This window comes from Balaenoptera ricei, chromosome 16, assembly GCF_028023285.1.
Source record: "Balaenoptera ricei isolate mBalRic1 chromosome 16, mBalRic1.hap2, whole genome shotgun sequence".
NCBI classification, from domain to species: domain Eukaryota; kingdom Metazoa; phylum Chordata; class Mammalia; order Artiodactyla; family Balaenopteridae; genus Balaenoptera; species Balaenoptera ricei.
In genome coordinates, this window is record NC_082654.1 from 19694081 (window position 1) to 19711863 (window position 17783).

The following is a 17783-nucleotide window of genomic DNA, read 5'->3' on the forward strand; positions in this document are numbered from 1 at the left end:
TGCAGCGTGGCGCAAAAATAAAAATAAAACAATAAATTTATGACTGAGATATAACAAGGAATATGGTTTTATATTTATATTCTGTGTTTCATTATCTAGGTGCTTATTGTTACAAATTCACTGGAGTCTCATTTATACTGATATTCTTGGGGAGATGCTTAAGATTATTAGGAAGTTCTAGAATGATGGCATGCAGGTAACATCCCTTGCCAAATTCTTTATTATAGAGGGTGGGTCATATCAGGGCAAAGTTATAGATCATAAACTATATACCATTTCAATCTCCACAGGTAGTGACTCATAATGAATATTCTTGGGGAGAGGCTTAAGAAACATTTTCGGAATATCACAAAGATATTGTGCTTACATAACCCTTTGAATGGGATCTTAGAATATTTCTTATACCAAATTCTCTGTTAGGGAAGATCAGTTATATTATGGCAAAACCATAAACAATATACTGAACATTTAAACTCTACAGAGATTCAGCTGGTCAAAATGAAAACTCAAAGTGAATGTACATTTTAAATGTAAAGTCACAATACTTCTTCCTCACTTTAGAAGTGCCTCTTTAGGGATTTCTGGCTCCCACCAATGGAGACTCCTAACAAACCAACCCTCTTGTAGATAACAACTATAAACTCTGAGGGAAAAAAAAAGTCAGCAGAAAAAGAAATAAATGGTATATATATTAAAAAGGAAGAAATAAAACTGTCTCTATTTGCATATGACATGATTATGTAGAAAATCTCAAAGAATCTACAAAAAAGACCTAGCAGAATAAGGGAGATTTCCAAGGACACAAGAGTATTCAACCCAGTATAGGCTGTACTGGTGACTTGCTTCCAAAGGAGTGTCAAAGAGGGAAAAAAGTAACTATAGTGAAGAAACCTGACAATCTTGGGCAGGTGATCGAGGTAAACATCACCAGTGATAAAGCATGTTAATCACAGGCACTGCTGATGTGAGGTGATGAGGACATTTCACCTCTATGGTATTATATATTTAACTCCAGTTTAACCATGAGAAAAATAGCAGACAAGCCCAAATTGAGGGACATTCTACAAAACATCTAAAAGCAGTCCTCAAAACTGTCAAGGATGAAAAACAGACTAAGAAACTGTCACAGACCAGAGGAGACATAACAAGTAATGTAGTATCCTCTGTGGGATCTGAGAAAAAAAGGCATTAGTGGAAAAACTGGCAAAATCTGAAGTTTAGTTGAAAAACTAAATGTACCCACGTTGGGGGAAAAATGTACCATGGTAACTGTTATGGGCTGAATTGTACCCGCCCTCCAAATGCACATGTTTAAGTTCCAAACCCACTACCTCCAAATATCACTACTGTTTTGGAGATAGGACCTTTTAAAGAGGTGATCAAGTTACAATAAGGCTGGAGAGAGTGGGCCCTAATCCAATCTGACTGGTGTCCTTAGGAGGAAATTTGGACAAACAAGCTTATTTCTTTTAAATGTTATGCTTCAAAAGATACCATTAAGAAAGTAAAAAGACAATCCAAGGGCTGGGGTATTTACAAGTCACACACCTGACAAGGGTCTTTCGCATCCAGAATACATAAAAAAACTCTCACTTCTGTTATTAGTATTCTATAATAATGCAAACTATGATTCTATAATAAAAAGACGAGTAACAGAATTTAAATATGGGCAAAAGATATGAATAGACATCTCACCGAAGAAGATATATAAATGACCAGTAAGCACATAAAAAGATGCTTAACATCATTAGTCATCAGGAAAATGCAAATTTAAACCACAATGAGGTACTACTTCACACAAGAATGGCTATACTAAAAAGACAGAAAAATAAGTGTTCGTGAGGATGTGGAAAAATCATAACCCTCATACATTACTAGTGGAAATGTAAAATGGTGCAGCTCCTTTGGAAAAGTCTGGCAGTTTCTCAAAATGTTAAACATACCATATGACCCAACAATTCCAATCCAGGGTAAATACCCAAGAAAAATGAAAACATATTCACACAAAAACTTGTTCATAAATAGCAGCATTATTTATAATAGTCAAAAGGTAGAAACAACCCAAATGTCCAACTAATGAATGGATAAACAAACCATGGTATACAGTTGACCCTTGAACAACATATAGGTTAGGGGTGCTGACTCCCCTTTGGAGGTGAAAATTCATGTACTGTTATCTCTGCCTCAAAAACAAAGGAATTGATAAATTACTCACCCAAGGGCAGGAAGCTAAAACAGTTTGGATAGAATAAAGCCTCAAACCCTAGATCTTTTGATTCCACATATTATGAACACAATCTTTATCCTCATACTTAAAGATCAATAAAATGACAGTACAGGTGCTATACTGAAAAAACCCAAGTATAAGTGGACTTGAGCAGTTCAAACCCACGTTGTTCAAGGGTCAAATTGTATATTCATACAATGGGATATTATTCAGCAATAAAAAGGAATCAAGTCCCGGTATGTGCTACAACATAAATGAACCTTGAAAACATGCTAAATAAAGGAAGTCAGTCACAAAAGGTCCCATACTGTATGATTCCATTTATATGAAATGTCCAGAATAGGCAAATCCATAGTATGAGACACAAATTAGATTTGTGGTTGCCAGAGGAATGATAAGGGGAGAGGGAGATGTAGAGTGACTGCTAATGGGTACAGTGTTACTTTTGGGGTAACTGAAATGTTCTAAAATTAGATGGTAGAGATAGTTGCACAGTGCTGTGAATAAACTAAAAAGCACTGAATTGCACCATTTTGATGGGTGAATGTTACGGTATGAATTACCTCAATAAAGCAATTTTAAAACACAATAAGCAGCAAAGCTCTAATCTGGGAAAAGACCAATGTTTCAATAACAAGGTTTTCCAAATGACTTATCCAGAAAAACAAGGAAATTTTATAGCTCAATTTCTTGGATACTCTTCCCAACTTCTATTAAACACACTGCCATTTTAAATTAAAAATACTTTTTAAAGGACTGTTACATTGAGTTGAAGCAGGGGTTCTAACCCTCTCTGAGGGTCAGAATCACCTTGCAGAACTTTAGAATTAACAATGAACAAGACCCTATCCCTTAAAGATTTCGATTCAAGTGGTCTAGGGAAAGATTTCAGCAATGTTATATTTTTAAAAGCTCCCTTATGGATTTAAAAATGCAGCCAGGATTGGGAATCACTGCTGTAATTCAACAGAATATTAAACTGTGTTTTAAAAATCTTCTTTTAGGTGAAGGCAGACCTTTTCTTAAGCAAAACAAAAGGTAGATATTTAAGAAAAATTTGTTCCTAATCATAGAACCATAAATAAAAAGCCACATAAAACACAAAGTTAGTCATAAAACCAATTATTTAATTGAAGCTATAAAAAAGAGGCAATATAATTGATAAAATAATTAGGAAAGACTATTTAGCTCATTTTAAAAGATTTAAAATAGGAGGACACTTTACAAAAAGTTGTGTGGGAAATAAAATTCTTAAACTATAAGTAGAAATGTAACATTACAGAGCATGTTATAAAATACAATGACAGAAATATAAAAGGGCTATGTATGCTCTAAGTCTGAAAACTATTAATAATGACCAGATATATAGGTTTAAATTTACAGTTCCTGGGTATGAAGATCATATTACTATACACATCTTCCAAACCAATGGGAAGTATTTTCCAATTAACCATGAGTGGTATCATCTTCTACAAAGTCTTTGGCCATCTCTGCTGTGATCACATCAATATGACTAACCTGAAGAATAAATGTTAAAAACAAAATCTGTTAAATCTTAAAGAAATATATCAGTGTTCCCCTGTATAGGGTAATATTTTAAAAATATACCCGATCACCCATAAATTTTACATACCAAGTCAAATGACTCTAAAACACTGACTGATAAAACCTTTATTTACAATGCTGTTTGTTCAATGCATGAGTTTAAAAAATATTCTGCATTTTAATGCTCTGAAGATATAGGTAAGTACTAACATCTAAATATTTGAACCACATTTTTGTTCAGTTTTTATTACTTCGCTATTTTAAAGAATCTTAAGGCTGAAAGCACCAGAAAGAGTTGTGTGGTCTAACCAAATATAAATGAATTTATGTAACTGTTTAAGACTGTGCATTAAGTAAGCACTAAACAGATAGACAGGAAGATAGTGTCTCTTAATGCCAATAAAAATAAAACCAGTGCAATGAATGCCACAAAAAAAACTGATAACCTTCATAGGCATTTTAAGTTTTTTTCAATAACTTTCTAAATTTTCTTTCATGACTTAAGTAACATAAAACAAGAATTCAACAGATATAATGGATTATATACTACATGAACTTAAACTTCATATAAAAAAATTACCTTATTTCTGAACTTTACACCATAGAATTTGTCAGCTGACTCAAGCAGTTCAGGCCTAAAAGTAGTTGTAATAAATTGAGCATGTACAGCAAGTTCCATAATCATATCTGTAAAAAGAAATAGTAATCTAATAAAACCCTTTTTTCAGTTGAAGTGAAAATTTGAAAAGCAACTATCTTTACTCTTACCTAAAACTTAAAACTGCCTGCATGCATACATCTACAAAAAATATCAACTTGTTTCTTAAACTAGGGATAAATCTTTAACACAAATAACTTAGTTACAGAATATAAAGAAGCAACACCTTCTAACACAGCATTAGAAATAATATCAGAGCAAAGTAAATTTTCTCACACAAAAAACCAAAAGCAACCTTTTCCTGCTACCCACACCCCCAACCTGTATACTGGATTTGTTTGCATAAACTTACTAAAGATCACATATAGATTATTTAAACACAGAATCAACATTGTTTATGACAGGGACTATTCAAGCATTGAGAAAAAGTGTTAAGAGACGTTTGTATAAAAGTTTAACTGGAGTAGGATTTTCAATTATTACATCTATTTCTCACAGAACTAAACTTTGTAGTCTAATATTAGATTTTTGAAAACCTGTTCAAAGAGAAATTATTTTATTTATTGACTAATACCCTGTCCAGTCTCCCTGGATATCTCAGGCAACAAGAAATATACTATAAAAGAGGTACGCTATTGGGGCTTCCCTGGTGGCGCAGTGATTAAGAATACGCCTGCCAATGCAGGGAACATGGGTTCGAGCCCTGGTCTGGGAAGATCCCACATGCCACGGAGCAACTAAGCCCGTGAGCCACAACTACTGAGCCTGCGCTCTAGAGCCCGCGAGCCACAACTACTGCTGCCCATGTGCCACAACTACTGAAGCCCGCGGGCCTAGAGCCCATGCTCTGCAACAAAGCCACCTCAATGAGAAGCCCACGTACCGCAACAAAGAGTAGCCCCCGCTCGCCACAAGTAAAGAAAGTCTGGCGCAGCAACAAAGACCCAATGCAGCCAAAAATAAATAAATAAATTTAAAAAAAAGAAAGGAAAGTGAGGGAATTTAGTGGAGTGGAGATGAAGGGAAAAAAAAAAAAAGAGGTAAGCTATCATTTCTACCAAGTTACTATGAAACCAAAACTGTACCTGACACAGCCTTTCTGTGCTGAGCATCCAGAGCCTGGTCAATCTCATCAAACAAGTAAAAAGGAGCTGGGTCACATTTCTGAATGGCAAAAATCAGAGCAAGAGCTACCAAGGATTTCTGTCCACCTGAAAGCTGTTGCATTTCTCTCATTTCACCTTGTTTTCCTGTAAATGACACCTAAGAAATATTTAATGAGTTAATATCTCAAAGGGGTAAAATACATACAATGCACCAATTCAGATTTGCAAAATAGTCTACAAATTCTACTATGATAATGCTCTGGGGAAAATTGAATGTAAAGGTATTTTACCCTAATTCCAACTCCAGTGAACTGGTCAACTGATGGAACACTGCTCTGTGACCCAGAGCCCCTCTCACTTTCACCACTCCCTTCTCCTTCATCCTGAGACTGACTGCCTTCCACATCTCCTTTCTTCATCACCAAAGTAGCTTTGCCACCAGGTACCAACTTCTGGAATACTTCACTGAAGTTTTTGGATACCTTAAAATAAACAGATAGATAGATAGGGTGTCAACTGGAATATGTATTTTTTTAAAAAAAGATAAAAATTATTTAAAAGCAATCAAAAATAGTTTTATTTTTTTAATCTTAAGAACAAGAATAACAGATTGGATCTCCTTTAAGAGCTGTATAAAACATTCCAGTTACTATATTTGCAACCTATATACTGGATTTGTTTGCATGTTTTAGATACAATTATCAGTGGAAAAAAAGTTTTAAAATCTTTACAAATTGAATAATACACTGAATAATACCCGAAGATTTTAGCGTGTGTGTGTATTTACTACAAATAGAAACATACCTGTTTGAAAGTTAACTGAATAGCTTCATATTTTCGAAGTTCAAGTACATTCATCAGTTCCATGATTGATTTGTACCCCCTATCCAACTCTTCTTGTCGCTTTATTAACTTTTCTTTCTGCTCAGAGAAATTTACAAACTGATCTAAAGCTTTTTTGTTAACATGGCTGTACTTCTTCAATTCTGTGTTGCACTGTTCAAGTTTTCGAAACAACTATAAAGAGGAAAAAAATGTATAAATAAATCCACATACAGGGAAATTTGCAACGAGATTTCAAATTTAAAACCAATTCGATTTACCTGTTTGAGGCTCAGTGTTTGGTATTTTTCAAATGCTTCCTGGGGAAGTGATCCAAGTTCTCGAATTTTCTTCATACACTCTTCTTTTTTCTTCAGTAGCATGCCTTGTCGATTTGTCATCTTTTCTAGTTCTTTAGTGTCATGATTTATAGCATCCATGTGTTCTTTTTCCATATTTTTCCAGCGCTCCATACTTTTCTGCAACTCCTTAATTCCAGCTTCTGTTTTATCAATGGAATTGTCCAAATCTAAAATGGGGGGAAAACCAAATTAGGCCATAACACCTATTTTATTATTTTTTTGACCGAGCCGCGTGGCCTGTGGAATCTTAGTTCCACGACCAGGGATTGAACCCCGGTCCTCAGCAGTGAAAGCACAGAGTCCTAACCACTGGACCGCCAGGGATTTCCCCATAACACCTGTTTTAAAGCCAGAGTGTTAGCTGACCAAAGATTTTAAAGGTCAAATCTATCAAAATAAATAGGTTTAAATTTTACTGTGAAAACTTATGAAAAACTTCAGAACAAAATTGGGAGTGTACATGAGTCAAAGTATACAGTTTATATTTAATGTTTATGTTTATAAAAGCCTAAAATAATTTTCTTCTCAGCAACTAGTGATAAGAAACTTGATTCAGCTATTTCATACTTTTGTCAATGAAACTAATAATGTATGGTCTCTCATAAAATTGTCACAAACATTTCAACAAAACAAAGGTTACTATTTATAATCAACACCCTAAACTCTGTTCACTATAAACTGTTTATGATGATGGAAAACACATAAAACTATTGGTACATGCTTTTGCCTATTTGGATATTTAATTTTGTAGTCAACAATCCTACAAAACCAATAAGCTAAATTTAACTAAATACCAAAAATATTTTTACTAAATAAAAATTCACCTTCTGATCGTGCCATAGTATCTTTTACTCTTTTATTGATGGCTTCAAGTTCTGAGGTTGTAGCAGTGAGAACAGTACCCCCTTCTGTCTCTCTCAGTTCATTGAGTTCCTATAACACAAAAGGAACTTAAGAGCATTGAACCACAAAAATATGAATTTTGTTAGTTTCAAAATGTTATAACTGCCAACGTTTATATAGCTGTTGATATGTCTGAATAAACACTTAAGAAAACCAAAACACATACTTCAAATAATTGTAAATACTTAATGTATCCATTAAAGGGGAAAAACTTACTAGAAAATTTCTCAGCATCTGACTACTGATGAGAAAATATTCATAACTAATATTTACTACCTAGAATGTGCCAGATAATCATACAAAACGGGTACTACTGCTATGCTTATTTTACACAAGAGGAAACTGGAGCTGAGAAATATTAAATGACTTGCCCAGTACTGTACACTAGGTGGCAGTGCTAGAAGTCCAAGCCAGGGCAGGTGGTCAGACTGCTAGGCTTTCTGTCCCCAGAGCCCATACTCTAAATCAGAGTCTCTCATATAAGCATTATCAAAAGGTTATGCTTGTCAAGGAACCCTCGAAAAAGAACATACCTGTTCTACTTGGTCCAAGCGCTTTCTTAAATTCTCATTGAGGTAAGTCTCTACTCGAGTAATAATACCTTCTAACTTAATTCTTTCATTTAGCAACTGTCTATTTTCCTAGAAGAAAAAACAAAATTCTTTGTCTACACAGCCATGCACATTTCACATACAGGAATGCTATCAATCTGTTGTTTTCTCCATTATTTTTGTTCAAATGAGCTGAAATAGAGTTTTACACCTTTCCAAAAAGCCCTGTATTTTCTTCATTTTCCCTCTTACCTATTCAGAATGCTGTTTCTGTGCCTGGTTCTTTTTATAAGGCATGCTACCAAAAATATTTTTCTTTTCCTGCTTTTCATGTTTTGAACTTAGTATTAATTGCTTACATCTCTGTATTTAAAAATCAAATGTTGTTAAAATGCTTAATCAAAACAATATTATTAAATATGTAAAGGTGGTCAGGTCAATAAATACAGCAAAGCTAACAAGCTCCATCTTACTAATGACAAATGGGCATTAAGTAAGATGAAAGAAAATAAAGATTTCTTACACAATCCTAACATATGGTTTGGAAAAACTTATTAAAACCTCATTTACTTTTATGGATATTAGAAGTCTAATAAATCTTATATTTTCTCAATAATCTCTTTCACATTCCTTTATTAGCCAGAAAGACACTTTCACAACAGCCAATTGTCAACAAAAAATTTTTTTCCTGTCAACTGTACTTGCCTGCTGAAGTTGACGAATTTCATCATTCAGTGCATCTACTCTCTTCTGATCTTCCAGACTAAGTTGAGAAAGCAAATCAGTTCCAAGTTCTGCTTTCAGTGATTCTCTGGTGGACTCCATAGCGTGCAAACTTGCCTCCAAACTTTGTAAGCTACGTTGCTACATGACAGATTATCCATTTGTTAATAAACATACTAGTCAGTGTATCACTTATAATAGTGAAAAATTGGAAACTATATTTGATACTAAAGTGAGCTAAGTAATCATACTAACTCAATTAAATATTAGATATCCATTATATTTGATAATTAGAACTATGTAGCAACAAGAAAAATATTTATGATGCAGTATTTGCAGGATGTGTGTAACACATCATATTCCATGGTCAAACTATAAAAAGAAGTTGCTAGAATGTTAGGGTGGTATAATTGTGGGTATATATATATATATATTTTAAACTTTGTTGTTTTAGTACTATTGATGTACAAAATTAATAGTTTTTTGTCAAAACTGCTTCATGTTTATGACACCAATGTGTATTATCATTTGTAATAGCAGTAATAGTTTACTTTCTACTCATTTTAGCACAATCTGGACAGAATGCAATCAAATAAATCCATAAATAGTACTTTATAGACAAAAATGGATATTGGCTGACTACTCTCAGACAATACTATTATGCCGTAGCTCAAAATGCCTGTTTGTTTAATAAAGTTGGAAAGTCTGAATGAGGCCTACAAAAGGAGACTCTGGGTACTCATGGGTAAAAGTGTGATAAAGATACATGTAGATTCCCAAAAGTATGGGCCTAAATGAAAATGGAACAGAATGTATATGTTATATAACCTATATAATATATGGTCCACCCCAAATCTTTATAATTAAAGCAAATCTATAAAAAAAAAAGCATACTTAACGAACCTTGGGCATAAAGGTTTTCTCTGACTGCTGCCTCTTCTCTTTTAACATCTTCATTTCTGATAATATGCTATCTCGAGATGCTTTAAATTTCCTTTGCTGAGTCTCTATCTGCTGCATTTGGTTCATGAGCTGATCAATTTCGTTATTAATCCATATACAAGGCTAAGGAAAATTCTCTTTGGTGCCTGTTAACAAAACATTGTGTATCCCCCTTCCTTTTCTTTATCTGTAAATAAAGCTATTTCCACAAATTTACGGACCATAACAATGCTGAATTAAATACTACACTGTGTTCAGTCATAAAAGAACCTTAAAACATTTCACCCCACTTCTCTCTCAAAATAACACACATACTGTTTTACTAATTGCTATACAAAAAAATAAATAATACAATCCTGGGAAGTCCTAAAGGAAGCTAAATGAAATATATATATTTTTTCATTCAACAAATATTTACTATATAATCTATTATGCTTAAAGCACTATATAAGGGAGTCAGATATGAAGAGGAGGCCTTGCCCAATGTAGAAGAATAACTCCATCTAGCTGGATTATCAAATACAGGAAAGTAGTTGGTGCCTGCTGTCAACCTCTTTTTTATTAGTATTTCCCCATGCTTCATGCTCACATCTTGCCAAATTTGGGCAGTTCTCAAAGCATGCTATGCAGACCCCTGCAAAGTTAAAACTAAGATGTTTATTTACCTTTTTCTCTGTGCTTTTGCTTGCAACTGATGACAGAAAAGCTATAAACTCACATTTTAAAAAATGCCAGTTCCAATAAAGAATATCCTAATGAAGCAGTAAAAGTAATTATTTTCGCTGCTTGAGTACCTGTATTTAATATTGTGTGACATAATGCAAAGTACACATAAAGCACTTCTGCCTTATACCATGGCTGTTTTAAGAAGATGCATGTGGAGGCGGGCGGCTGGGCGGCTGGCTCGGCGCGGGCCGACGAGAGGTATTCTGGGCACGGGGCACCGGGCCAGTCCGGCCATGCCTGGCGGCAGTAGTGGGAGGCCGCCCAAGGCCTCGCGCGGTGCCGCCCGTCGAGGGGCGGGCGGCGGCATACAGACCGGGACGTCGAAAGGCTCAGAAGGCCGGTGGGCCGGGCCGGGCCGGGCCGCGTGGCGCAGCCATGCCTGGCTTTACGTGCTGCGTGCCAGGCTGCTACAACAACTCGCACCAGGACAAGGCATTGCACTTCTATATGTTTCCCAAGGACGCTGAGCTGCGGCGCCTTTGGCTCAAGAATGTGTCCCGTGCTGGCGTCAGTGGGTGCTTCTCCACCTTCCAGCCCACCACGGGCCACCGTCTCTGCAGCGTTCACTTCCAGGGCGGCCGCAAAACCTACACGGTGTGGGTCCCCACCATCTTCCCGCTGTGTGGCGTCAATGAGCGCAAAGTACCGCGCAGACCCACGGGGGCCGCAGCCGCCTGCTGCAGGCAGCAGCATCAGCAGCAGCAGCCGTCGCCGTCCGCCTCCACTGCCCAGACCGCCCAGCTGCAGCTGAACCTGGTATCTGCTTCTGCGGCTGTGCTCCTCACCCTTCAGGCTGCTGTGGACAGCAGCCAGACTCCGGGATCCGTGCCTCCGGCGCCCACCACTCCCACGGGAGAAGATGTGAAGCCCATTGACCTGACGGTGCAAGTGGAGTTCGTGGCCGCAGAGGGCGCAGCCGCCGCAGCCGCTGCGTCGGAGCTTGAGGCTGCTACAGCAGGGCTGGAGGCCGCCGAGTGCCCCACGGGCCCCCAGTTGGTGGTGGTCGGGGAAGAGGGCTTCCCTGATACTGGCTCCGACCACTCGTACTCGTTGTTGTCAGGCACCACAGAGGAGGAGCTCTTGCGCAAGCTGAACGAGCAGCGGGACATCCTGGCGCTGATGGAGGTGAAGATGAAGGAGATGAAGGGCAGCATCTGTCACCAGCGTCTCACCGAGGCCAAACTCCATGAAGAACTATGTGAGAAGGATCGGCTGCTGGCCATGGCTGTCATCCGCAAGAAGCACGGAATATGAACGAGTCCCCTTTCGGCCTTCGGGACTCCCAGACTCCTGCCAGCTTAGAGGGACCTGAGGCCGCTGCTGTTGAACTCCCTCATACTCCTGGGGCACTGGTTGGCAGTACTGAGCCTTAGGGCAGCTGGACTCTTTTGCTGGTGACCAAGCACCCTCTCTTGTTTCCTCCTGAAGCAAGGCCCTGAAGTCTGGGATCTCAGATTCTGCACTGGTGACACCAGCAATTATGACTTTGTCTACCCCTCCCCACCTTCACTCCCCAACCCCAAGTTTATGTTGCAGGTTCTGGTTAAGCAGAGGCTTCAGAACCACTGAACTTGAAACATCCCCTAGGGATGCAGGCGAGATGCCCAAGGACTATGGCTTTGGGAAAACAACTAAACCTTGAGCTTGGCCGGCAATCAGAGACAACTCTTCTGTGTGTAGTGTTAAGAGATCCAAGTAACATCAGTTCTACTTTTTGTGCTTTTCCTTCCCAGGTGCAGCCTCTGATTCTGTTGGGGACTGGCAGATCTGTGCCTCTGCCTTCTAGGACCTCCCTCCCAGGAGGTCATCGACAAGGGGATCTAGGTGACCTGTTGATGGAGATCCAGCTTGCCAGGGACTTAGGTCTATCCTGTTATGTTTGCTACTGGTTACAAATTCTATTTTCTGTACAATTAGTCAGACTAAAGTTTTCACTGTATTTGTTTGGCAAAACAGATTAAACAGAAAGTAAGGTTTAAAAAAAAAAGAAAGAAGAAGAAGAAGATGCATGTGCACAAGTGTCTCACACTTGTGAATCGAACTAGTCACTCTTCACAGAACACCATTTTTATTTGAAAGAACTAAGAGAACTATGGTTACTAAGACTTGCATTTTGATGGACATTTCCTCCACTAATACTAAATCAAGATAATAACCTCTAATGGACATTTTTCAACCCTTATATATTTAACTTCTATGTAGTATGTGGCATTCCTGATACTGTCCACCCTTCTTCCATTGAAATACTATCCTGCTTTTCCTCCTATAAAACTGTCTGACAAATACTCCTCAGTTCCCTCTATAACCTTAAATTTTTGTGTTCCTCAGGTTCTTTTCTCTCAGAAGTAGATTTATTGCTATTAGCTATTTAACAGCTAAGCAAAGGATGTTAAAATAGTTTTTAGTTTTCTCCCTGTCTTCAGAAGTTAAAGACATACTACATAAGCTCCTGTGCTTAAATAAAAGTCAAAGTAAAACACATGGGATATTTTCCCCCACTGCATATGAGAAAATACATCTAACATGCAAAAGATTCTATATTCCCAACCAAAACAGTTATTTCTCTACAGCAACACAAGACAAAAAGATATTTTCAATATTTCTGCGCAGATTTTCATTGAGCTTTGCTTCAAGCTCACCTAGTTCTTCTTCTGCTTTTCTAACATCTTTTTGTAATTCAAGTCTAGACTTCCTTGTATCATAATAGCCTCCAGTTAAAGCACCCCGATGACTAACTTGGTCACCTATAAACAAAACATAAGAAAATTAGTAATTCTGTATAACAACTTCTTTATTCAACAATAAATTGATTAATAATCAAATGACTAATCTAAAGCCTCTACCTATTTAATAAGAATGTAAAAGTTAAGAGTTTACGTCACTCTGGAAAAAATTTTGCTTTACAATATTAACATTTGCATTCAAAAAAGTATACCTTCTAGGTGAGCCTGAACATCTGCCAGAAAGGAAAGAAGTGTTAAAGACTAATAGGAACATATCAACAGGACACAGAACCTAGCTTGAAATTCCCACTAGCCACAACTGGGAAAATCTGAAAATCAAAAATAATGATGGCAATGTAATAACACATTGAATTAAAAGAAGAAGTCCATGAATCACAGCAATACATAAAAAAGAAAAAAGGAGGGGGCTCTTTACAGAAGAGTGACAGCTAATAAATACAGAAGCAATCACAGAATTTTAGAACCACCATTTAGAAACCCCCAATGTATTAACTTGAGTCAGGCAAGGGTCACCAAAGGATGCTAAACCACTGGTGAAGAAGTTTTGGGGGAACCTGATTTTCATGTATTCTTGAAGGATAATCCCACATATCACTTATTAATTACAAAGGGGATAAGGCATCTTTACAACCAAGATTTGCTAGTGGTCAAACCTGGCATCAGTAACAGTGGGACACATTGTGTGGTGCAATAAGAAGTACACATCACTCATGCCAAGAATGCTTAACCTAAACCTAATGAAGAGAAAGCAGTAAAATAATCCAAAACACAAGACTTTCTCTGAGAAAGTGAATTTCTTGGGGTGGGAGGAAAACAGGAGACCTGTCCTATACTGAAACTGAAAGAATCTAAAGAAAAGGCATTGAATGCATCCTTGATTGGATCCTGGATAGAAAAATATTTTTGGACAACTAAGAAAACTTGAGGACTTCCCTTGAGGCGCAGTTGTTAAGAATCCTCCTGCCAATGCAGGGGACACGGCTTTGAGCCCTGGTCTGGGAAGATCCCACATGCCACGGAGCAACTAAGCCCACGTGCCACAACTACTGAAGCCTGTGGGCCTAGAGCCCGTGCTCCACAACACGAGAAGCCACCGCAATGAGAAGCACGTGCACTGCAACGCAGAGTAGCCCCCGCTCACAGCAACTACAGAAAGCCCGTGCGCAGCAACGAAGACCCAATGAGGCCAAAAATAAATAAATAAAATATAACATTTTGAGAACGGGTCCAGAGGCTTCACCAAAGAACCAAAGGAAGTCCATGGTGCAAAAAAGGTTAAGAAACTCTACTATACATCAAATGATTATACTTGAGAGACATCAACTAAATATAAAGAGGTGACCCTTTTTACATTCTGACTTGAATAAACCAACTATTTTAAAAATGAGAAATAAATGGACATGAATTTTCAAACACTCTTAAAACTAAAATGGAATTTATTTGTTCAAGGCTAAGAATTATTATTACAAACCTTCCAGGGTAATGCAGTCCATAGTGAAAGCACGGGCCAACTGGGTTGAAACTTCCATACTACGACAAATAAGTGTTTTTCCAAACACATGTTTGAAAGCTTTGTCAAATCTGGGATTGTACCTCAATTTACTTATCATAGGAATAGCATCCTAAAAATGAATATTTTGCAAGCAAAGAGATCAAAACACAGTTAATTAAAATGTGTTAGCAGAATCATGAATTACATCTTCCTGAAATACAAATCAACAAAATACCTTTATATTTCAAAACTGTTGGTTTTTATACTGAAAAAGTTAGAAAAATCATTCTACTGAAATATACTGGAAATTGTACTCATGTAAATCATCCAGGTTTTCAATACTAGAGCACAGTGATAAAGAGCTTAGTGGCTCTGGAGCCAGACTGCTCAAGTTCAAATCCCAGTTCTGCTATTCAGATGTGTGCTCTGGACAAGTTGCCTAACTTCTCTATATGACAGTTACTTCATCTATAAAACTGAAATAACAACAGTATCTTCCTGACAAAGTTGTTAAGTCTAGGCAAGTTATATATGTGAAACACTTAGGATAGCCTCTGTCACATAGAAGGGCCGAATGTAAACTAGTAGTATTTCCTCAAAATATTTTCATTTTATTTTATCTCTATCTACAGATATATAACCTAAGTTAGATATTCAGAAAAAAAATTTTTCAGATAAAATTTATTTTCCCTTTTTTCTCTCTCCTCAACTGGCAGAACAGAATTTTTAGAATTTTTAAATTAAGAAATACATCCTACATACAGAAAAGCGCAATAATATGTTAAGCTTAAATTAATAATTACAAAGCAAACACCAATATAACCACCATGGCAGGACATGAAACAAAACACTACTGACACCCAGAAGCCATGAGTGTAACCCTTTCCTAATCATAGTGGTTACCTTCAATGGTTACCTGCTGGGGATGACCACTATTAAAAGTTCATTCGGGTTTTTCCATAACCTGTTATGGAAGAACCCGAACGAACTTCTTGGCCAACCCAATATAACTTTTGTGGTCACTACTTCCTTGCACTTCTAGTTCTATCATCTAAGCTTATTTTATTCAGGTAGTGTAAAGGGAACCATACTTACATGCATTCTTTTGTGTCTTGCTTCATTCACACATCACATTTATGACTCAATTTCTCCTCCCCAAAACTTCAAAGATAATTTGTAGATTTAAAAGAAGAAAAAGCTAACCACTTAAATAGCTTATAAGATTCTCACTGTTCCTCTTAAATTGTAGATCATTCTCATAGGGTTTTAGCTTTAACCTTAAAAAACAGTGAAATAGTTGCTACTACCATCAATATTCTGAAGCCAAACACCTCAAAGCAATTACATTTTTTTCAAGAATGATGTCTAGGGAATATTTTTAATCTGTTTAAAAATATACCAGCTAATAACAAAAGCAACAGTATGCTTTCTGAGCCTGTCATTTTGCTAGGTATTTTTAATCTAATTTATAAGCCATTTAAAAAAAGTACATTCAGAAAACTTTAAAATATTTACTTTAAATGATAGTTCCTCAGGGAATTCTTCTCCAGCTATTTAATCTTAATTTTGTCTCCTTGAGATACACTCTCAAAGTACCCTGTGCTTATGTATGGTTTGGCCAAAAAGTTGGGGTTCTTCCATAACATCTTAAGGAAAAACCCTAATGAACTTTTTGGCCAACCCAATATTTTAACACTTTGCACATTTTGCAATGGTTTATGTCCTGGCTGTGACCTCTGTCTCCCTTCCTTTCCTCATTCAGCACTACGCTCTTCGGTTAAGACAGGAATGTTTATCTCACAGACCACGTGAATCCCAATGTACAGTGCCTGTGCACTAGGATGTGCTAAACACAAGAAAAAACTTATTGAAAGAAAGACAGACCTTAACATACATCAACTCACATTGGTTTCAGGATAGGCAGTATCCCTTACATCTAATTTGTTAAGAGGCAGAAAAGTAACCTCTCCAGGTAGGTTCATTTTATTAAACTCCATCAAAATCTTCGTGCTGACTTCATCTGAATCAACAATGTGATAAAACAACCTACATGTAAAGAGAACAAGACACACCTGAAGTGCTATAAACACTTAAGCAAACAATTCACTTTTTTTCTATGCAATCCAATTCGTATGGAGAGGGCTACTTAGAAAATTTCAATGGAGGGAGAGGAAGTACAAAAAAGGGAAATTTCTAGCTTCTACAATTAGGAACAAACACTTAACATCTACATCTTTAATTAGAAAATTAAGTAACTGAGGATACAGGATGATCATGGGAGACATATTGTATTAAAACTACAAAAAGTTGTTTCTTAGGTTACTCTTATTCCCTCGTTCCTTTAAAAACTCAAAATATCAAGCAAAAAAATCTCACCTATTTCCAGCAGTGACTTCCACGCATGTGTAGAAAGCAGGCTCACATTCAAAGTTATTCATCACGATACCATGATAGCCATTTTGAACATGCTGGTTTATTCCCTTTCGACGAAAGTGGTCTAGCACTTTGTTTATACTATCTATTCCATTTAAAATGGCCTGTTTAGAAGTGAAAAATATTAAAATAGTGCCAATGGCACTCCTGCTGGTAAGAAATGAACCCATTACTCTAAACATTAAAAAATATACCAAATTGGGAGAATGGGATTGACATATACACAAAATAGATAACTAATAAGGACATACTGTATAGCACAGGGAACTCTACTCAATACTCTGCAATGGCCTATATGGGAGAAGAATCTAAAAAAAGAGTGGACATATGTATATATATAACTGACTCACTGTGCTGTACACCTGAAACTAACACAACACTGTAAATCAACTATACTCCAATAAAATTTTAAAAAGATAAAAAAATTAAAAATATACCAGAGATTAAACACTCTCCAAAAACAGGTCACTCCCTTGAAATATGCCAACTACGTGCAATACTTTATATCATGGATTCTGTTCTATGACATCAGCATTAAAAATGGACTCG

The 17783-nt window shown here is 36.9% G+C and overlaps 2 protein-coding genes across 2 annotated transcripts in view; one reads left to right on the plus strand and one right to left on the minus strand.

Annotated features, from left to right (window-relative positions):
• Positions 1-3378: 3378 nt before the first annotated feature.
• The window catches only part of SMC3 (structural maintenance of chromosomes 3), a 34160-nt gene continuing 19755 nt past the window's right edge, over positions 3379-17783 (minus strand). Inside the window, exons 16-29 of the mRNA XM_059900649.1 lie at positions 17178-17338; positions 16706-16847; positions 14781-14931; positions 13157-13309; positions 9801-9952; positions 8880-9038; positions 8157-8264; positions 7545-7653; positions 6640-6887; positions 6341-6553; positions 5827-6018; positions 5516-5693; positions 4353-4459; positions 3379-3745 (exon numbers count right to left, since the gene is read on the minus strand). Of these exons, the coding sequence (XP_059756632.1) occupies positions 3674-3745; positions 4353-4459; positions 5516-5693; positions 5827-6018; positions 6341-6553; positions 6640-6887; positions 7545-7653; positions 8157-8264; positions 8880-9038; positions 9801-9952; positions 13157-13309; positions 14781-14931; positions 16706-16847; positions 17178-17338 (2145 nt within the window). The 3' untranslated portion in view covers positions 3379-3673. The remainder of the gene's footprint in view (positions 3746-4352; positions 4460-5515; positions 5694-5826; positions 6019-6340; positions 6554-6639; positions 6888-7544; positions 7654-8156; positions 8265-8879; positions 9039-9800; positions 9953-13156; positions 13310-14780; positions 14932-16705; positions 16848-17177; positions 17339-17783) is intronic.
• Positions 10919-11819, plus strand: LOC132350983 (THAP domain-containing protein 11-like). The gene has a single exon (XM_059900654.1). It carries the CDS (start codon positions 10941-10943, stop codon positions 11817-11819), a length of 879 nt encoding a protein of 292 aa, XP_059756637.1. The 5' UTR covers positions 10919-10940.

Coding starts and splice junctions, on each gene's coding strand:
- LOC132350983 (XM_059900654.1), top strand. CDS start 10,941: ATGCCTGGCTTTACGTGCTGCGTGCCAGGCTGCTACAACAACTCGCAC.